Raw genomic sequence first — 22,878 nt, forward strand, 5'->3', positions numbered from 1 at the left:
GTCAGCTCCTCTGTATTATACATCAGCAGATCTGTTATTGATCATGAAACAACACAATGTTTTCCATTATGGAATTTGCAGTCAACAGCTCACATAAAACTGCCCATTAAATGAACATTAAAAAAAACATTCAAAGGATTTCTACCTGATTAACCCTTAGATGCATAAGTGGATCAAAAAGGAAATTGTTTGGAATAACAAAGGGAGAGAACCAAAAGCACAACTCTCAGACAGGGATCAGAGTTTAAACAGTTTCTTTGAGTAATCAGGCAACAGTACACAGGAAACAAAGCAATTGTTAAAAACAGGTTGAATAAAAAAACATGAGATGCAATCCTAAAGATGGGCAGAAGTATAAAGGGGGCACTGGCCAAGGCAAAAACCCAGGAAAACAGCAAGTGTCATTCACAAAAAGAACTTGCCAGAAACAAAGGCTGGTTTTGTGTTATGTTTTCACCCTTGACTCCCAACTACACTGGTTATGTTGTAGTAAGTTGTAAGTGATGAAGATTTTAGCACTGTTGGCTCGTAGCACAAAGGGACCCTGGTTCAAATCTGGCTGGGACCCTTCTGAGTGTGAGTGTGACTGGTTTCCTGTCCAGGGTGTACCTATAGGGTGTGCCCAGCCTCTGGCCCATAAAAGCCCCCCACTCAAATGGATCCAAATGTAGTAATTAATTAATTAACTTTAATGAATTGTGTTGACCCAACACAGGTTGTTGAAAGGCTAAAATATAGTAATTTAATTAAATGGAAATCCCTCCCATATTTATGTGTTCATTCAACAAGCAGTTAGGACAATAGATTGATGGATGGAATACTTCAAACAACCATCAGAGGGTGCTCTAAACCTATGGTACAAATTTGAAAGCAAGACTTTGCTGAAACATGCAGTGCATGTATGAACACAATGTTATCAGAACAGTAACCACAAAGTACGTACACGTAGACATGTAACACTGCATAATCAGACATTGGTCTCTGGGCATGTGTGTGTGTAGAAAGGTGCGGGAGGTGACCAGGAGCATTCAAGAGTTCTTTAGCCAGAGCTGTGAACTGAAATATGTAGGCCTCTCTGCAACCAAACTCCCTCCACAAGCTCTCAGGTGAGTTTTCAGCTAAGGCTGCTGCCATGTATTTTTCTCGGCAATTAGAAACATTCAGCTAGAAATAATGGTAGTAAACTGTGCTTTATTTGCAATTATAAAATTAAACACATTAAAGACACAGAGATTTACATTCACTTTTGTAAATGTATAATTTCTGTGGCGGTATTGATGGAGAACTTGTTTCTATGTAGGCATATTTTGCTATTTGTACAGTACAGAGCCATCATTCTTTCCTATGAAGGTCCAAAAATGAGCCAAGACGGAGGGGTCAGCTTATCTGTGGGCCTCTGGCTCCATTGTGACATATTGGGTGATGTAGGGTACATACACATACACCTTTAGATAAAATATTATATTAAAAAGAGGAGAAGACCATAAGCTCTTTTAGTTGCCCTCATGGCAAACTATTTGAAGTAGCATGGTCACTAACAGGCTTGTGGATGATGCTAGCCTGGACTGACCCTCAGATTCTTTTTTTAATAAAACTTTTAAAGAATTTGTGTTTAAATAAATATGAGAACGTTTACTAATAGCAACACTATTAATGGTTCATGAGCCTGTTTATTGCTTAAAATGTACCAAAACACCTGAAGCCTTACATAACAGACAGTGTTTTGTTTTGTGTTGTTTAGGTTGTTACTGCAGGGTCTGGCAACTAATACACGTCTATTTGGGCTGGAGTTAGACCTCAGTAATTGTGAGGTACAGTACATACTAAAACTCTCAGTTTTTTTTTTCAGTGATGTGTAGCAGAAAATGAATGTATCCTAAATTGGATGTGATTGTGTGTGTGTGTCTATAGCTACGTTCAGCAGGGGCCCAAGTGATACAGGAGCACATCTCTGAAGCTACAGCTATCAGGAGTCTGAATATCTCTGACAACAGTATGTGCATGCACACAAACACAAACAATTCAATTCAGTTTTATTTATATAGCGCATTTTACAATCAAAAATTGTCTCAAAGCGCTTCACAGAAACACACACACACCCTCACAAACCGCCAGTAACAGCATTTAGTAAAAGTGGAAGACAACTATTAGTTTGAAGATTGCTAAAGTTTCTATTTAGGTGCTTGCAAGGAATTATATTATTTTTTGGTGCATGCATTTGCACCATAAAATGAAATGAAATGAATAAATAACACAAGCTGTCCACCTTTATCATGTTGATGTAATAGTTTTAGTGTGATCTTGTGTGTCACTCTCTCTCCTGCCTCCCCTGCTGTCTGGCTGTAGGTTTTGAGAATGATATGGTGACTCTGGTTCTGTCTGTTGGCCGATGTCCTTCTCTGCAGCACCTTGCACTTGGGAGAAACTTTGCCATGAAGTCCAGGTCTGATGAATATTATAGAGAAAACTCTTTACCTAGTTTTATTACATCACATTTGTGAATTGTTTATTATTTTTTTGTATTTGTACAAGTATAGACTTAAGTAAGTATCTAAATAGTTTCAGACACAAATTCTGATGATGGTGCTGCTATGTGTCTGTTTCTTTTCACTATCCACACCCTCAGAGCTCTGACTGATGTTCTTCATCGCATTGCTCAGCTAATTCAGGATGAAGAATGTGTAAGTGTCACCTACATCTTCCATTTAGCCAATAATCAAAATTAACTTATCATTTTGGCAGAAGATGCATGCACAGCTGTTTAAAATCATGGGAAATACAGTATTTCATATTATTCTTAATAGATGTGTCATTGTTAGATGTGGAATGCTGCAGTGTCTTAATCATATTTATGTGTATGTATATTTTTATGTCCGCAGCCCTTGCAGTCTCTGTCATTGTGTGACTCTAAGCTGAAGACAGGGGTTTACATCCTGCTTAGTGCACTAGGTGGCCATGCTGCTCTGGCTGAACTAGACATCAGTGGAAATAATATAGGAGACACTGGAGCCAAAGTGCTGGCTAAAGTCCTAATGAGTAACACTAGTCTGAGGTATAAAGACCCCCCCACACACACATATGCACATTACCTGTTTCTTCAATTATTAAACACAATGATCAAAATGTTATCTCAGCTTAGTGTAGTTTTGTTTTTTAGTTGAAATTACAAATTAACAAACTCCCACTTTTTAAGAGGGGTGTTATTATTCCTGTCACATGGTTGCAGCAGAACTTCCTTGATTGACATTCTCTCTCACTTTAAAGGGTGTTATCATGGGACAGGAACAACGTGACTGCTAGGGGTTTCCAGGATGTAGCGGATGCATTGGAGAGGTCATACACACACAAAAAAATACACACAGATCACCCATATTTGTGCACACAAGGATCACAGTAGTTGAAATGCCCATATTATATACACTATGACTATTTACCATAACTAAACTATTCAGGAGCATACTTGACATTCTAGTACACAAAAATAGAATAGAATAGAATTCCAAGCTGGGAAATTTCACTATTGCAGCAGCAAAATAGAGGCACTCAAGCGTACTTAAAAGTAAAAAATATACCTGTAATTAAACTGTATAAACATTATTTACAGCAAGATAAAAAATAAACATAGGTGCAGAAGCAAAAATGTGCCATTTGTAATGCAGGTATACATTTAAGTCTAAATCGGATTGTGCAATTTGGTATGAAGATATGAAATGAAATGATATACAAGAACAACAGTGTGCAATTTGAAAGTTAAAAACCAAAACCTTGTGCAAAATCTGTTCCTTACAGCAATGAGTCCGTGTTATCTCTTGCACAGAGATGAGGTGTTGTACAGTTTTATGGCATGAGGCAGGAAAGACTTCCTGTAGCGTTCTGTGTGACAACGAAGCTGTCTGAGCCTTTTGGAAAAGGCGCTCCGTTGTCTGTCCAGTACAGGGAGAAGAGGGTGGTCGGGGTTATCCATGATGGATAACAGTTTGTTAAGTGTCCTCCTCTCCACCACTGCTTCAAAGGTCTCTTGTCTGCAGCCAATGACAGAGCCAGCCTTTCTGATCAGTTTTTTCAGTCTGTTGGTGTCACTGGCTGCAATGCTGCCCCCCAGCAGATCACAGAGGAGAACAGAGTGCTGGCAACAACAGACTGGTAAAAACTCTCCAGCATCTTGCTGCACACGTTGAAGGACCTCAGCTTCCTCAGGAAGTGGAGTCTGCTGCAGGCCTTCTTGTACACAGCTGTGCTGTTGGTCCTCCAGCTCAGTCTGCTTTTGATGGTCACTCCCAGGTACTTATACTCCTGTACCATCTCCATATCCTTACCCAGGATGCAAAGGGGCTGTGATGTTGTTCCCTCCTCCCTTAAGTCAATCACCATCTCTCTGGTCTTGTCTACATTAAAGGTAGGGTCACCCAGAGAGTCACCCAGAAAAGTAAACACACACCCCTTTCTCTCGGAGCTCACCCCGAAGCCACGCCTCCCAATCACATGGACGCGCATTACCTGAAGAGGACATTACCTGTGACTTCTGCCATCATGCACGTACCTCTCTGGTGCGTGCAGAGCCGGACGAGAGTGACAACCAGCTAATACTCCGCGTAGGGTCGTCCCGGAGGATTGGCTGATGTTTTTAGCATTTTATAGCTTCCACAGATGATTAATATTCTTCGTTTTAATGCGAAACTGCCGAACTAATTGGTTACTTTCGGATTGTAAAGAGAAGAATGAAATCTCTTATCCTATAAGCAGCAGGTGATTCCCTCCAGCCCACTCCACAAATCTGTCCACCAGCCTCCTGTACTTCTCCTCCCGTCCACTACTTATACACCCAACAACTGCAGAGGTATCAGCAAACTTCTTTAAGTGACATGACTCAGTTGTACTAAAAGTCTGAGGTGTATAAGGTAAACAGGAATGGAGAAAGCACAGTGCCCTGTGGGGCTGCGGTCCAAGGTTAGCCAACACCAACCTCTCCAGCACCTTCATCACATGAGATGTGAGGGCAACTGGGCGGTAATCAGTGAGGCCAGATGGAGAAGGCTTCTTAGGTACAGGAACCAGGCAGGAGGTCTTACAGAAGGGTGTGTGCACCCTCTCCGGACTGAGGCTCAGGTTGTAGAGATGCTGGAGAACTGCAGCTGGCTGGCACAGGTCCTCAGGATCCTGGGGCAGCCTTGTGTTGGTTTAGCTTCTCCAGCTGTCTCCTCGCCTGGCCGGTCATCACAGTTATGCGGGGGGGTTTACTAGTGTGCAATACTATTTCTCAGGATTCGTAGAGAATAAGACTAAGAAGCAGCACACAGGAAACATTCTCAGAATACAGATCAGTATTTAATAAACACAACATGATCTGGTGAGGAGCAGACTCCAGCACACACCTTAAACACAAAAGCAAGGGGAGTACACACAGACACATGAGGGTGTGGCCTAGAGCCAACGGTGGAAACAACACAAAAATGGGAAGGAAGACAGTTAGTGAAATAAAAACAGGATGTGAACACCTTTATCAATAAAAAAGAGCAGATATCAATAAAAAAATCTGTTGTAATGTATTATTACCAAACCCCAAACTCCTGATAAAACCTCTAAATAGCGGTTACCACTGCTAAATAATAGAGTACAATAATCGGATCAATAATTGTCATTTTTCTTAACTGATTGATTGACTCACTCATTCATTCATTTTACAAAACTGACTTCACTAATTTCATAATAAGTTAATATAAACTTCATCACAGCTCCTAAGAAAAAATAATGTCCATGTAGTCAGGATCCATGTGGTCCAAGAATGACACATACATTTCCATAGTAAGTTCCAAGATTAAGACATATTTCAGACCAAAGCGGTATACTCATGCCAAGGTTGTGTGCAGAGTTTCATAGGTGCATATGTTAATAGTGGGATTTTTGTAAACAGGAACTTTACCCTGCAGCAGATGTCTCTTCCTCTTTCTGACATCACACACAGTTACCGCAGCAACCCTGACAGAACCAGAGAGGCCCTGCATAAGGTCAGCATGAATACCTTAACCAGTGTGTGTGTGTGTTTGCCTGCATACATGTAGAATAAGGTTGCTGTAGAATCCATTGGCATTTTGGTGCATTGACTACATTATCCATTACTTGCATAAAATGTATGTTTTCAGATTCAGCAGTCATTATACAGAAACAACCTGAGACAGCCTGACAGTGTGGGACTTCAACAGGTGTTAAAAAATCAACAATCTGATAAGGTAAGAGGTGGAATAAAGATAGCAGTCATTACAATAGAACAGCACACTTAACTGTTGTATTATGTAATTATTTAATGAATAATTATGTCTGAATGTTGATCTCGTTGTTATGTGTTTGTTATTCCCCATTTTAGCTGATCCAGGGTATGTGTTGTAAGTTGGAGGAGAGCCTTCAGCAAATTAACAACACTGAGGAGGTCCAGGCTGACATCCTGACAGCCCACGAGGTGCTGCAGAATGCTAAGGAAGCTTTCAAGGTATAGGCTATGAAGCTGGAAAAAATAAGAACAACAAATCTGTGTTGACATACAGACATAGTGGGATCTTTATTATCAACAACTAAACCATAAAATGTGCCATTGAGATAGTCATGAAACACTTGTGCTCTGCATTACACTATGTAGGTGTACCCTATAAAGTGGTCAAAGGGTTTTAATCAGAAACCCAGAGGGAAACTGTTCACATTCCAGATGCTCTATGCATGATCAGAAATATTAACAAAATAGAAATATAAAATAAGTTAAGGTAAAATAGCATAAAGGAAATAAAATACAATTCTAAACAAATAATAAAACTTCAAGTCAAAAATTGTAGTCATATATAATATAAAGACTGTTTTATGCCCCCTTATGTTGTTTTCTTTACTTGTTCAGCTGTTTCCATCACTACATGAGGCAGACAGGAATTGTGCCTCTGATGGGGACCTGGTGAACGGCATCCTCTCTGACACTGCTACAGCTCTGACCAATGAGTTCTCTAGAAGCATGCAGGTACACATTGTCAGTGTTTTTCTTGCAACAGTGCAAGTATACTGTTGGGTTTGGAGCATACAGCCATAATATCTCTCTCTTTTAATACAGTTTCATCACTATGTGTTTGCAGGTTTAAAACTCATTGATGTCAGTATAGGCTTTTGCTAAGTGTGAAAAGGGCTGAAAGTACACTGCTCAAAAAGGGAACATTAAAATAACACATCCTAGATCTCAATGAATGATATATTCCAGTTGAAACTCTTCATTCATTATATAGTGGAATACATTGAGAACAAAATAACATACAAATTATCAATAATATTTAAAATTATTAACTCATGGAGGTCTGGATTTGGAACTATACTCAAAATGAAAGTGGAAAATCACATTACAGGCTGATCCAACTTGAGTGGAAATTCCTCAAGACAAGTCAAAATGAGGCTCCGTAGTGTGTGTCGCCACGTGCCTGCATGACCTCCCTACAATGCCTGGGCATGCTCCTGATGGACGGCGGATGTTGTCCTGAGGGATGTCCCCCCATACCTGGATTAAAGCATCAGTCAGCTCCTGGACAGTCTGTGGTGCAACTCACATGATGTCCCAGATGTGCTCGATTGGATTCAGGTCAGGGGAATGGGCGGGCTAGTCCATAGCATCAATGCCTTTATCATGCAGGAACTGCTGACACACTTCAGCCACATGAGGCCTAGCATTGTCATGCATCAGAAGGAACCCAGGGCCCACTGCACCAGCATATCAGAATCAGAATCAGAAATACTTTATTAATCCCAGGGGGAAATTGCTTTCATTCTAGGTGCTCCATGTATACTATAAAAACAGGTTAGAAATATAAAATAAGGTAAAGTAGTAAGCGTAAAATAAAAATGAAACCTAATAAATTCTAAACATTAATAAACATTCAAGTAAAATCCAGGCAAGTGAAGACTGATAGTCATATATAATACAACTTGTACCATGTGCAGTAAAATCTTGTCTACAATAAATCCAATATGGATATGATTACAAGACAGTGTGTTAGATTGTCTGATCTCAGAGGGAGGAGTTGTACAGTTTGATGGCCACAGGAAGGAATGACCTCCTGTGGCGCTCAGCATTTAGGAGGGATCAGTCTGGCACTGAAAGTCCTCCTGCACCTCAGCAGCACGTGGTGCAGGAGGATGGAAGCTGTTCTCCAGGATCTCCTGCAGCTTAGACAGCATCCTTCTGTCTGACACTGCTGTCAGGGAATCCAGCTCCACCCCCACCACATCACCGGCCCTTCTGATCAGTTTATTGAGTCTGTTTGTGTCCGCTGCTTTCAGTCTGCTGCCCCAGCACACAACAGCAAACAAAATGGCACTGGCAACCACAGACTCATAAAAAATCCTCAGCATAGTCCGACAGATGTTAAAGGACCGGAGCCTCCTCAGAAAATAGAGGCGGCTCTGGCCCTTCTTGTAGAGGGCTTCAGTGTTTTTAGTCCAGTCAAGTTTATTGTCCAACACCACTCCCAGGTATTTGTAATCCTCAACAATGTCCACACTCTGCCCACTAATGGAAACTGGAGCCACGTGTGTCTTGGTCCTCCTCAGGTCCACAACCAGCTCCCTTGTCTTTGCCACATTGAGCAGCTGCTCACACCATGTGACAAAGCTGTCCACCACAGTCCTGTACTCAGACTCTCCACCTTTGCTGATACATCCCACTATGGCAGAGTCATCAGAAAACGTCTGAAGATGACATGACTCTGTCTGGCAGCTGAAGTCAGAGGTGTAGAGTGTGAAGAGGAAGGGAGAGAGGACTGTCCCTTGTGGGGCCCCGGTGCTGCTGACCACTGTATCAGACAAACACCGCTGCATCCGCACATACTGTGGTCTACCAGTTAGATAATCCACAATCCATGACACAAGGGGGGGCTCTACCTGCATCGCTGTCAGTTTCTCACCCAGGAGAGCCGGCTCGATAGTGTTGAAGGCACTGGAGTCAAAAAACATGACCCTCACAGTGCTCGCTGGCTTGTCCAGTGCAGGCACGGTTCAGCAGGTAGATGATGGCATCCTCAACTCCCAGCTAGGGCTGGTAGGCGAACTGGAGGGTCCAGGTGAGGCCTAACAGTAGGCCGGAGCTGTTCCAGAATGAGTATCTCCAGGGTTTTCATGATGTGTGACGTCAGTGTTCTCACAATGTTCTCACAATGGGTCTGAGGATCTCATCCTGTTACCCAATGGCAGTCAGGGTACCTCTGGCTAGCACATGGAGGGCTGCGAGGCCCTCCAAAGAAATGCCTCCCCACACCATCACTGACCCACCACCAAACCGGTCATGCTGGAGGATGTTGCAGGCAGCAGAACGTTCTCCATGCTGTCTCCAGACTCTGTCACATCTGTCACATGTGCTCAGTGTGAACCTGCTCTCATCCATGAAGAGCACAGGGCGCCAATGTTGAATCTGCCAATCCTGTTGTTCTCTGGCAAATGCCAATCACCCTGTACGGTGTTGGGCTGTAAGCACACTTGTGGACATCGGGCCCTTATACCACCCTCATGGAGTCTGTTTCTGACAGTTTGAGTAGAAGCATGCATATTAGTGGCCTGCTGGAGGTCATGTTGCAGGGCTCTGGCAGTGCTCCTCCTGTTCCTCCTTGCACAAAGAAGGAGGTAGCGGTACTGCTGCTGGGTTGTTGCCCTCATATGGCCCCCTCCATGTCTCCTGGTGTACTGGCCGGTCTCCTGGTATTTCCTCCATGTTCTGAGCACTGTGCTGACAGACACAGCAAACCTTCTTGCCACAGCTCTCATTGATGTGCCATCCTGGTTGAGCTGCACTACCTGAGGAACTTCTGTGGGTTGTAACACCGCCTCATGCTACCTCAGTAGGAGCACTGTCAAAATGCAAAAGTGAGCAAAACATCAGTCAGAAAGGATAAGAACAGAGAAATGGAGTCCTGTGGTCAGCACCTGCAGAACCTCTCCTTTATAGGGGTTGTCTTGACAATTGCCTCTCATTTCCACCTGTTGTCTGTTCCATTTGCACAACAGCAGCTGAAATTGATTCACATTCAGTGTTGCTTCCTAACTGGACTTTTGATTTTTTAGAAGTGTGATTGACTTGGAGTTACATTGTGTTCTTTAAATGTTCCCTTTTATTTTTTTGAGCAGTGTATATACTTAACACAGCATGAATAGGTCTAGGTTCTTAACTAATCCTGACTCTAGATTAGATTAAAGGAATGGAGCTTGAGTTTTAATTATTTTCACAGGAACATTTTGATGGAACTGTAGATTGAGGCATCCACAGATGGGGTTGTAAGTGGGGTGGGTGTGGGCCACCACACACCCAATTTTGGATAAAGATTAGTATATTGGTGTGGGACCTGATGAAGATAAGAGATAGTCTTCCCTTTTCTAAGCTTCATTTTGTTGAAGCTTGTAGTTCTGTGATCCAATTGGAGTTCACATTTATTTATGTGTTTATTTATTAATTTATTTTTGTATTCCTACAAGTGTGATGTCACATAAAGATTTATCTCCAAGTCTACACATTAGGCCATCATAGGAATTGCTGGAACAAAGAATGAATGAATCTTGGGTTGTGGTTCAAACATGACAGTTACTGTAACTATGGATCAGTTTCAGAATATATTTCATATGATGCTGTGTATAGTGCTGAAAGAATCATCATTTAGTTCACCAGGAGCTCGGTTTTGCCCATTTCTGTCTTGATCTGTCTTGGAAAAATCAAGTCCCGGTTTGTGCGTTCTAGGAGCTGGCCCAAGACCTGATGAGACATGCAGAGGCACTATGCCCTCCAGTAGTCCAGCGGTCTAGTGTGTGTGAAAGTCTGTCGGAGTGTGTGTCCAAAAGAATCAGACAGACAAATATATTCCTGAGAAGCACCCTGGTGGAGAGCACAGGGCACATCATCACAAACAGACTGCGGTAATAAAACAAGTACCTGATGTTCTGGACCATCCGAAACTATTCTCAATTAAGTGTAGATAAACACCACATGCTATTCTGAAACACAATCATACAGATACTAACTTTTTCATTGCAGAAAATATTTAATCAGAGTCATTACAAATACTGTGAAATGCCAACTGTTCTGTTGTTTCAACCATCCAGTGAACTGAGACAAACATTGAGTGTGACTCTGGCTGAAAGCATTGTAGAACAGGTGGTGCAGGATCTGAAAATGGCCCAGACCAAAATGGTAAATATGTGTATATTGTGTTTTGTATATTTCTCCAACTCTTGATTTGTTTTAGTTGTTCTCTTGCGTGGTTGGCATCAGAGTGTGAGGAGGCAATACAAAATGTAGACTAGAATGTCAGACTGGGCTATAGACTGCATATATGTATGTAAGCCTGTATTAGCTGTTGGTGCATGGTCTACTGGTTCTCCTGGGATACAGTCTACTTGATTGCCCCTTCTGTTAGCTGCTAGTTTTCCCAAAATTACCATTTGCTGCAAATTATCATTCAAATCAACATTACTGATTATGTTTACCTTTATTCACAATGTAGGATTTACATATAAAAGAAAGTTCATGTAATGCTCAGAGGATCAACGTTCCAGAGCTTAGACTCCCAGAGCTTGACAGTGACTTCCCAACTGATGATGTAAGATGCACAAAGCCATTAATGCCTCTGTTCACACTGTTACTCACAGAGTTTCATCTAGTCATTATGTTCCATATTTGTTTTATCCTATTTCTCACCAGTACAGTCCAGCATTTTGGAGAAACAGTGTGCACCCCAAGACCTTGAGGCCTGCTCCTTCTATTAAGAGTAAGAGACAGAAATTATTATCCTGTCATTACATAATGGCGCTTCCTCTCTCTTTTGAGTATCTTAACTTTTCTCGAAAACTTTTCTACCTCTTGCTGAGCCAAGTCTCTTTACTAGCAGGACCCCTACATTGTCATCTATTCTTTTACCATACTAGTAGTACCTATATTAAATCCAGCTGCTTTCAGATGTGTGAATTTTCCATACAAGGTGATGCTGCTTAAGGATCTAGGAAGTCTCAGCTACTTTTGAAGGTACTGGCTGATGATTCTCTCTAGCGCCTGCACTTTTTTCATTGGTACCTCACAGACAAGAAGGCAGCACCTCGTCAGGACTCGATGCTGGTACATACAGGCTTTAAATTTGCCGGGTAGCCCATTCTTCAATTTCCTTTTATTTATATAGCGCATTTTACAATCAGAATTGTCTCAAGGCGCTTTGCAGAGAACCAGAGCCTGAACCCCTTTAAGAGCAACAGTGACAGGGAAAAAAAACCCTTTCAACAGGAAGAAACCTTGAACAGGACCCGGCTCATAAAGAGAACCTTCCTGCTGACAGTTGGCTGGGTAGCGGAGGAGAAGAGGTAGACAGGACAGAAAGGATGAAAGAGAGAGAGAGGAACAAACATGCAGCAAACATCATACATTACAGAGGACAAACAAACAAACAATCTTGTTGATAAGACAGGATGATTTGCTTCTTGCCTGCTGTATCAAGGCTTTGTCTTTTAAGGAGCCATTTCTTCATCTAGACATGGGGCTTATGCGTTCCACCTCAGCTAAAATTGATGATCATGTGTAGAGTTTGCACGTTCTCCCTGTGCCTGCGTGGGTTTTCTCTGGGTGCTCGGGCTTCCTCCCACATTCTAGAGATCTTCTCGTTAGGTCAATTGGTCACATGAAATTGCACGTAGGTGTGAGTGTGAATGGTTGTTTTTCTGTGTGGTCACCATGGACTGGTGACCGCCTCTCAGCTGTAGATAGCTAGGATAGGCTCCAACTCCCGTGACCCTGCACTGCAGAACAAATTGGGTTCAGATGATGGATGGATGATAATGGCTAGTTATCATGGCCTTCTCTAGCTGCTGCCATGAAGATGCTGTTGCACCTGAGGAAATTCTCAACCCAAAGTTGCTATAGTAGTCCAGGATGAGGTTCTAGATTGTTTCTGGAAAATGATACCTGGGCATTGCTGTTTCAACAAGCTTGTGGGGGATGGATTCATAGGAATTGGTGAGGTCTAGCCAGAGCCCTTTGTTTTCCCTTACTTCTCTAGTCAGCTGAATCCCCACACCTGTGTGCTCTAGCGTCTCACATGTAAAGCCGAATTTACAAACATTATTAGGACATTATTATTAGTGTGTAATGAAAGATATTTTAAAAGTTGATAACACAAAAAGACACATTTCATTAAATTTTTTGTGTGTGTATTCTAACATTTACTATACTGTGTACATTATTAACGTACCTTAGAAGTGCATTAGGAAACCATGCAACCAAATGGTAGTGTTAAGAGTTAAATTGTTGAATATGCACCTAGGTTGATAGAAATGTATCACACGAAATGAGAGGAAGGTTAGAAACTACAAAATAAAATTGGAAAGAGAAAACCTTTCCAATTAAAACCAAACTGTATGGAGGAGACCTGACAAGTTTTAACATAAACAGACATGGACATCAATGTTTACATGAACAGCTGGTATTTCATTCAGCCAGAAAAACACCAATTATTATGTAGTTTTTAATTCAATTCAATTCAATTCAATTCAATTCAGTTTTATTTATATAGCGCATATTACAATCAGACATTGTCTCAAAGCGCTTCACAGGAACCCCCCTAAGAGCACTGTGGCAAGGAAAAACTCCCTTTAAGAGGAAGAAACCTTGAGCAGGACCCGTCAACTTAAGGGGGAACCAGTCCTGCTGCTAGTCAGAGAGGATGAGGGAGAGAGAGAGAGAGAGGGAGAGAGAGGATGAAGGAGAAAGAGAGAGAGAGAGAGAGGAGCAAACATGATACAAACATGATACAGTACAGAGCAAACATGACAGCAAGATGAAACAGTGATTATATTGCAATAGATATCTATATATATCGTCGGTCCATAAGTAGGAATAGTAATTTGATAGTAAAGATGAGCAGCAGGGGCTAGTGAAGTCGATGAGCACAGGAGAGACTGCAGGTCAGTATGCAGGTCTTGAGACCTGCAAAGAGAGAGAGCGAGAGCGAGGCACAGAACTACAAGGAAGACAGTTAACACAGATTATGAGACGATATTACCCAGTATGATCCAGACTAAGGAGAGTGGAGGAGAGGTCAGAGGGTGTTCAGAGGATCGTGTTTGTGCCCCCCGACAACGTAGAGCAAGAGAGACTTCACGGGCCGGACTGCAGGTCATCATCCAGGTCTTGAGACCAGTGTGAGCCCGACTAAGGAGAGAAAAGGAGAGGTTAGAGGGTGAGAGGGAAACTGCTCAGTGGATCATGTTTGTGCCCCCCGACAACGTAGGCCTAGAGCAGCATAGCTGTGCTAGACACTAGGTCTAAGGCTAACTGTACGCCTTACTAAACAGAAAAGTTTTAAGTCTAGTCTTAAAGGTGGAGGCAGTGTCTGCCTCTCGGACCCAGATTGGTAACTGGTTCCATAATAGCGGTGCCTGATAGCTGAAAGCTCGTCCTCCCATTCTACTTCTATGAATCCTAGGAACTACTAGTAAACCTGCACTCAGAGATCTGAGTGTCCTATTAGGAACATATGGTACAATCAGGTCCTGCAGATACAATGGAGCAAGTCCATGAAGAGCCTTGTAGGTTAGAAGAAGGATCTTGAAGTGTATTCTTGAGTCCACTGGGAGCCAGTGAAGAGACGCTAGAACAGGAGAGATATGATCCCTTTGGCTGCTTCCTGTCAGAACTCTAGCTGCTGCGTTCTGGATCAGCTGCAGACTGTTGATGGAGTAATGTGGACATCCTGACAATAAAGAGTTGCAGTAGTCCAGTCTTGAAGTGACAAAAGCATGGATGAGCTTTTCAGCATCACTCTGAGAGAGGATGCTCCTGATCTTAGTAATATTACGCAGGTGAAAGAAAGCGGTCCTGGAGACCTGCTTAATATGAGAGACAAACGACATGTCTTGATCAAAGATAACTCCAAGGTTCCTCACAGTCGTACTGGAGGCCAGAGTAATTCCATCCAGAGAGAAAGTATTATCTGATAAACTAGTTCTGAGATGTTTCGGTCCAAAAACAATGACCTCAGTCTTGTCCGAGTTTAATAGTAAAAAGTTGGAGGACATCCAGTCCTTTATGTCCTTTAGACACGCCTGTAGTCTGACTAGCGGCTCCGTTTCTTCAGGCTTCATGGATAAATACAGCTGGGTATCATCAGTATAACAATGAAAGTTTATGCCGTGCTTCTGGATGATGTTTCCTAGAGGGAGCATGTAGAGGGTGAACAGGATCGGTCCGAGCACAGAACCCTGTGGAACACCGTGGTTAACCCTTGTACCTGTGGAAGACACATCGTTAGTGTGAACAAAATGAAATCTGTCAGATAAATATGATTTAAACCAGCGCAGTGCTGTTCCTGTAATCCTGATCTCGTGTTCCAATCTGTGTAGCAGGATGCGATGGTCTACGGTGTCGAAGGCAGCACTGAGATCCAGTAGAACGAGTACAGAGACGAGACCCCGGTCCGATGCCATGAGGAGGTCATTGGTGACTTTAAGCAGTGCTGTTTCTGTGCTGTGATGGGCTCTGAAACCAGACTGGAAAGCATCAAACAGACTGTTACTACACAGGTGGTCGTTTAACTGACTTACAACAGCTCTTTCGAGTAGTTTGGAGGTGAGGTGAGGTTGGAGATCGGTCTGTAGTTTCCTAGGACGTCCGGGTCCAGTGAAGGTTTTTTAAGTATCGGAATGATCACAGCAGTTTTAAAAGCCTGTGGTACATATCCTGTTCCCAGAGACAAGTTGATCTGTCCTAATATAGAGTCTCCGATCAGAGGAATAGCATCCTTGAGGAGCTGTGAAGGGATCGGATCCAGAAGACAGGTAGTAGGTTTAGACTTGCTGATGCTGGTGGTCAGCTCAGGGAGGCCGATGGGCGCGAAGCAGTCCAGAGTTAGATCAGGATCCGTTTCCAGAAGTGGCGGTGTATCCTCAGCGGTCACAGAGAGATTGTGGTTGATTTGTCCTCTAATAGTGGTGATTTTATCAGTGAAGAAGCTCATGAAGTCTTCACTACTAAGAGCTGCAGGAATGCAAGGCTCCACAGAGCTGTGGCTCTTTGTCAGCCTGGCCACGGCGTTAAAGAGAAAGCGTGGGTTGTTCTTGTTTTCTTCTATTAGTGATGAATAGTAGGCTGTCCTGGCTTTACGAAGGGCCTTCTTATACGTCAGCAGACTGTCTCTCCAGATCCTCCGGGAGTCATCTGATTTAGAGGACTGCCACATCCTCTCCATCCTACGTGTAATCCGTTTCAGTGATCGGATGTTTGAGTTGTACCACGGAGCTAGCCTCTTCTGGTTTGTAGTTTTCTTCTTCTTCAGTGGAGCAATCCTGTTTAAGACTGAGTGTAGTGTGTCTGCAGTGTTGTTGACAAAGCGGTCCAGCTCTGCAGGAGTAACATTTAAGTTGGTACCCCCATCAGTACTTGGGACTGTGGGGAGTACTGGTAGGATTGCTGTCCTAAACTGCTTTACGGCGTCTTCAGACAGACATCTGCTGTAGTAGACCTTTTCCTTAGGTGCTGGTAGGTCTGAAAGAGAGAAGTCAAAAGTTATTAATGAGTGATCTGAAAGAACAGGATTTTGAGACCACACTAGCAGGTTCTCAGCTTCCAGGCCGTAGGTGAGAACCAGGTCGAGGGTGTGACTGTGACAGTGTGTGGGTTCAAATGGTCAAGTGAGAGCAATACACTTAGCTCAACATTAGATATCAATCTGAAATTTTTTTTTTTTTGTATTTTTACACCTACTTTACTTAGGTACATATACTGTACATTGTATTTTATTTTAGTGCAGTCAGGTTCAAGTTCAGACAACAGGCAAACAGGCAAGCTCACTTTTGGAATTGTATCACATCAACATTTTGAATGGTGTCCAATGGTATCACAAGATACTATCACAAGAGTGCTGTTTTTGTTGTTTATGTGTGTACTGCCATGTTGAACCGTTCTGTGGCAGACATGCTGCACTGTTTGGCTAATTGGAGCATAGCCTGTTTACTTTCACACCACTGACTTTCACCATGGGAGACATGAGATGGGGAGAAGATGGAGGAGGGGAGGATGAGGGATGAGGAGGAAACATTAGGGGAGAACTGGGGCACTTCAGCTCCCAGCCCCCAACCCCCACTCTTTTTGTTTGAAATGACCATCTTTTTAAAAGATATAGTAAAAAATAATACCTCTAAAATATTACAGGTTTATTTGTGCTTGACAGATGAAGGCATGTGAGGAATTAGGTCAACATTTTATGAAATATAAGTATAATCTTATTTCTAAAAAAACATTGCCATCAGTTTGTCTTTCATTGGGCCCTGAAGTGTTTGTACCAACACACAACACCAATTTAACAATATCTTGTGTGTAAGAATCAGCACTGTGTGACAGGCTGAAAGCCGTGTTCCATAGCAGCAGCCATCTGCTGCTCTGATTCCTTTTTGTTTTCTCCATACATGTCTATGCTTAACTGATTATTTCTCTCTTTTATGCTCTTTGCCCCCCTCCCTTTGCATTGCTTAGTTTCTCCTCCCCCTCCTCTAGTCACCCTGTATTTCTCCCCTTTCCCATTTGCTTTACAGCTCTGCTTGGCCTACTTAAACAATGCGTTCCAACAAAAGGCCTGCTCATACTGCATGAGCTGGATACATAGTCTTTCTTTCCCTTCCCTGTTTTATAATATAGCTTCGCCTCTAATTTTATCTGTTATATTGCTTTAATCTCAGGCCTTCTGGATGACGACTGGGAGCAGACCTGGAACAGACCAGCAGAAAGGGAGAAGGGAGGAGGTGCTGGAGAGGAGGACATAAGAGGAGGAAGGTGGGGCTTCCCTTGGATATTGACAGCAACCCCACTGTCACTCACAACCACAAGCCCCTCCCATTCTCCTTCTACTTCCCCGTCCCCCCCAGGACAGAGGGGGAGGAGGCGGAGGGAGGGAGAGTTGGTGGCAGCGGATGCTGCAGAAGCAGTATCAGCAGCAAGAAAAGCATCGTGCATTCCTCCTCCTACTCTCCCCTCCATTGACTCCATCCCTGCTAGAGCTCCAAAGAGGAAGGCAGCCGGCTGCAGACCCTTACACAGAGAAGAGGCTCCCTTACCCAGCTGCAGCCCCAGTACAGGTCCCCTCCCTGGCTCTGAATCCCCTGCTTCTCCCATGGAGCCTTTACCCACCCAGGGACAGACTCTAAAGCACTACACCGCCTCCCGACCACGGCCGCGGCGCACACACACAAAGCCCCCATCCTCCAGGCCTCAGGTAAGAGCACACACATGACAATGCACACATTCATTTGGAGTGAACTTACAGATATCTTGGTCATATAAATAATAGGTAGATGACTTAATTTAAAGAAAGGTGAAAGGAAGGAGGGACAGAGAGATAGAGGCTAGAGGGAAGGGTAGATGAAGTAGGAAGCTAACTGCACGACTACACAGGCAGAGGAGAAAAGGACAAGAATGGAGAAAAATAAACAACATAATAGATAAAAAGAATAAAATACCTGAATTCTGTAAATCTATATGTTTCTTGCATATAATTTATGTTTTTCTGTAGTAATAATGGTGGCCATCTCTGCATTCTCCTGCTAGACCTCCCTTAGCATGTGTGTGTGTACATTTTGGGAGTGGTGTTCCCTGGGTTGTTCCCAGTGCTGACTCTCTCTCTCTCGCTGTAATGCTTTCACTGAGTCAATTATTTATGTTTTTACATTAATGGAGTATATTTTGCTGTGCTGTCACAGGAAAAATGAGAAAAAGGTCTTCTTTTATTCAGCTGTGACCTTGTGTATGTAAATGGTCTCTCCTGTGTGATTTTTGAAGATACATTTTACATTTTTAGTTGTGTTCGGTTGTGTTGTTTTTCATGGTCACACACTGCTCATGGCTCAGTAAAATATGTTTCTACAGCAGTTGTACAGCCTGAGTTCTGAAGTCATTCCCCCCAGTTAGTCAGTTCTGTTTGATCAGATGTTACATTGGGCAGTATAGAACATGAGAAACATAATGTTCATCATGGAAAAAACAGTAATAATTCACTGAAAAGGGAAAATTATTTTGTTGTTTATTAACTTTGGAGTTTTGTATTTCTCAAAGTAGCAACTTACTGTCAAAACATTTCTGCTGCTACATGTACTGTAGACATGCTGAAAATATTGTACACAAACTGTAGCTAGTGAAACACACCTTTTTTACCATATTTTTTATCATAAGACAGGGCTTTTCTTTCTTGAAATTACACATGAGAAAAATGGTTTGTCTTATGCAACAATAGGTAGCACCGGACACAGGCAAGTGAACAAACTTTAAGCTCATGATTATAAACACAGCAGTCATCAAACAGCTGTCAACCAGTTAAGAAATAGGGTGAGTCAGTGTAATGAAAATTAAAAAACAGTCAAAGAAAAGAAAAACAAAGAAAAATCTGCAGTTCTTAAATGTGGCTCCTTCTAAAACCTGTAGCTGAAAAAAGAAATGAGGGGCTGCTCATAACACAGATCAACTCATATCAATGAACATGTATATAATACCAATATATCTGTGATAGGTTGATATCAACCTGACCGATATATTAGCTCTTGGTAGCTAGTAACTATTACCGGTACTCAGTTCTGAATTTTTAAGAACTGTCCTCTTTGTTTAGTCACAGTACCAATCAATATTATCAATGATACTATGTGTTCTATGCTTTAACCCAGTGACACTGTAAGCATTTGATTTGTATCTAAGTTTAATCAGAGTCAAACAGAGCAGAACAAGACTAGCCGAAGTAGGAAGAGAAACATGTATAATGAGGCATGTGTTTAAAGAGCCTAGAACTACTGCAACTGAATAATTTAGCCAAGTCTGGAGTTAAAGTATCAGAGAAGACAGTCACTAGAGTCCTGCACAGGAACGGACTGTCAGGTTAAAGACCAAGAAAAACTCCACTTCTGCAGAAAAAACACCTCCAAGTCAGACTCAAGTATGCTAGAGACAACCCACAGATTACACATACTGGTAGTCATTTGATGAAACAACACTAGAGCTCTTTGGTCACGGAGATGTTGTCTTTGGATATAGGAAAAGTGTAAAACACAGTTCTCACAGTCAAACACGGTGGTGGCAGGATTCTTGTAATAATAATAATAATAATAATTGAAACCTTTATTAGTCCCACAATGGGGAAATTGCTCAAGGCAGCCCAGCAAAGAGCACCATACGCCAGTGAGTGCACTGGAGGGTATGCAGGTATATGGGATCGAACCACCAACCTTCCAGTTACGGGACAACCCTGCTATACCACTGCTGCCCTTGTCTGGGTAGAAGTTAAGTTTTGGGCAATAATTTTGATTTCGTTTCTGTGTACAAGTTAAAATAACGCAACCTCCCTGTATAAAACCAGTATGTACTAGTATGAAAATGCTCTGTTAAGCCATTTGTTCTAGCAGAATAGATGGATATAAATAAATATACTGTATATATATATATATATATACAGTATATTTATTTATATCCATCCATCATCTATTAGCACGCTTCATATAATTTCTATAATGTGAGGTAGGGCCTCTCAAGATTGGACTTGTTTGCCCCACACATCCCAGAGGTGCTTGTTTAGATTGGTATGTGTCGTAGTTGAAGTCAACCCCCTGAACTGGTTATCGTGTTCCTAAAATCATTCCTGAACCCATTTGGCTCTGTAGCAGTAAGCATTATACTGACTCTGCCATGGCATAGTGTATAACCATGCTAAGGCAGGTGTCAAACTAACATCCACATGAATGGCTCAGGACCCACTTCTTATTTTCAAAGGATCTAAATAACAAAATAATGTTTCCCAAAACACAACCCTTCATCCACCAGCTTACCTTCTTCCCATTCATGATGATGTAAAAGAAAACAGAATTAAACAGACCAGACCACCTTCCTATGCTCTCTGGTTCAATTCTGTTCCCAGATTGTAGGCTTGAAAAACAGTGTTTATGTTAAGGCTAACTCAGAACGGCTGTGTCCACAATAAACCCCCTGCTCCCAATACAGTCCACTACATAGTGTGTTTACCATGTTGTAGTGCTGTTTAAATGTGTAGTGAATGTATCCCACTATGCAACATGAAAAGAAGTGTACAGCCAATGGTCACTAGATAACCAGTGTGTACCATCATAATGCATTGAATATTTAAATGGCATATATGCAGAACATTTCAATTGTGCAACACATTGCAAATGTCTGCAGTATCAAAGGAATTGTCCCTGCCTGTATGCTTTGTGCTGCAACTTTATAAGTTAGACCTCCATGACTTTGAACATACTGTATTTCCTGTTTAACTGTCTAAATGAACCTGTAGCTTTTATATTTAAATTAGGTTGAACGGGATCTTATTTTAGACCTCAGTAATTAGTGTTCTCAGCTGTGTGCACAGAACACTCTTCTCTAGAGCATCATGCTCAAATGGTTCATCATAAACATTTATGCTTCCACACTGACACAATTTCCAAACATTTTTGAGGAACCATGGAGTCTACTGTCACTGTTGGTGTGTCTCCTCATTACTTTTCTCTATGAAAATTGTCAAGAAAACGATGCAAGTAGTGTCTAAAAATGTTGTTTTGTATTTTGCCAATTGACTCCCAACATCGTCCCCAAGAATAAACTACTCATTTAGTATGTAGGTTGTTGTGAATGAGTGGGTGGTTTAGGACACAGCCATGTCTATATCACCGACAACAGACTACTTTACATAAACCAAATGCCTGACCGCCTACTATTCATGCTCAATAGAGAATTTTTGGGGCCTCCTTTATCCAATTAAAAATTGTGTTTATGTCAGTGTCATGCTGAAATAAAAAATGTTTTCTCTGATAAAGATATTTGCTATATCAATCTATGATAAAAGCACCTTTACAGATGTGATAGCTATGCTGTGCCCCCATACCACCACAAAGGCTTGCTTTTACACTGTGCTTATAACACAACAGATGGTTCATTACCTATTTAGCCTGAAAAACGTAGTTTCTATGACTTCAAACAAGAATTTAAATTCACTGTGGTCAGACTGCAGCTCAGCCTGATAGAAGCAGGCAGTATTTTTATAAATGTTTTAACTTCATTTGTAGTTGCTGCAATTAACATGTTTATGGACATGAATTAGAGATGTCTCTTACTGTGAATAAATATGAAGGAACCTCCAATGAGTCAAGTGAATCCAGACTTGACCATGAGTCAGGCTATACCTAAAAGAAAAAGATGAGCTGGCCCCAGCTCTGTTACCTATTTATCTCATGCAATGATTTATTTATAATGTATTTATTATCAATCTAATGTCAGTCTATCCACAGATCATACAGATTTGTGTATGGAAATAGCTCAACGTGTATCAGAGGGACAGCACTGTGTGACAGAGCACCAGAGACAGGTGGCAGTAAAGGAGGTGGACAAGAATGAATAAGAGGCATAATATTTTCATTAAGAAATAAAAAAGATGAAAAGAAACAATGCATTTAGAAAGAGCGTTCTTTTTGGCAGCATTTGGCTATCTATCGGTTCACACTAAGTGGGGGACAGACACAATGGCTAGCCGACCATAATGGCTACAACACAAGGTTGAGATGCATAAAGTTACCATGGTTACATGTGTTGTTGTGGTTAAAAATGTCCTGTTGATTGTTCTCTAAAGAACTCTAAATATTGAAACACATTATATTATTATTATTGTTATATTTCAGTACACAAGCCTTTTATCATTGCAAGCAACCACTGAATAAAGACTAACATGCTAGCAATTAGACAATGGTGCTGAAGCTCAATCCAATTGACTGATTAATACGCCTTGCTAGTCATTGTATGACACTGCCGTAAAGAATTTCCCTCTGGGATTAATACAGTATCTAAAATAAAAACAAAAAAAA

General features: G+C 41.8%; 1 protein-coding gene across 3 annotated transcripts in view; it reads left to right on the forward strand.

Moving 5' to 3' along the window:
• The window catches only part of carmil2 (capping protein regulator and myosin 1 linker 2), a 93,520-nt gene that overhangs the window by 39,036 nt on the left and 31,606 nt on the right, over positions 1 to 22,878 (forward strand). For 2 of the 3 annotated variants that reach the window (XM_028430942.1, XM_028430945.1), the window contains 16 exons: positions 1,002 to 1,106; positions 1,742 to 1,811; positions 1,912 to 1,993; positions 2,347 to 2,443; positions 2,627 to 2,681; positions 2,880 to 3,052; positions 3,265 to 3,333; positions 5,912 to 6,005; positions 6,141 to 6,227; positions 6,362 to 6,484; positions 6,881 to 6,997; positions 10,742 to 10,917; positions 11,104 to 11,191; positions 11,505 to 11,600; positions 11,702 to 11,768; positions 17,716 to 18,248. In XM_028430942.1, coding sequence (XP_028286743.1) covers positions 1,002 to 1,106; positions 1,742 to 1,811; positions 1,912 to 1,993; positions 2,347 to 2,443; positions 2,627 to 2,681; positions 2,880 to 3,052; positions 3,265 to 3,333; positions 5,912 to 6,005; positions 6,141 to 6,227; positions 6,362 to 6,484; positions 6,881 to 6,997; positions 10,742 to 10,917; positions 11,104 to 11,191; positions 11,505 to 11,600; positions 11,702 to 11,768; positions 17,716 to 18,248 — 2,032 coding nt within the window. The remainder of the gene's footprint in view (positions 1 to 1,001; positions 1,107 to 1,741; positions 1,812 to 1,911; positions 1,994 to 2,346; positions 2,444 to 2,626; positions 2,682 to 2,879; positions 3,053 to 3,264; positions 3,334 to 5,911; positions 6,006 to 6,140; positions 6,228 to 6,361; positions 6,485 to 6,880; positions 6,998 to 10,741; positions 10,918 to 11,103; positions 11,192 to 11,504; positions 11,601 to 11,701; positions 11,769 to 17,715; positions 18,249 to 22,878) is intronic. The other variant, XM_028430944.1, reaches the window with a different exon arrangement.

This window comes from Parambassis ranga, chromosome 19 (genome assembly GCF_900634625.1).
Source record: "Parambassis ranga chromosome 19, fParRan2.1, whole genome shotgun sequence".
NCBI lineage: Eukaryota > Metazoa > Chordata > Actinopteri > Ambassidae > Parambassis > Parambassis ranga.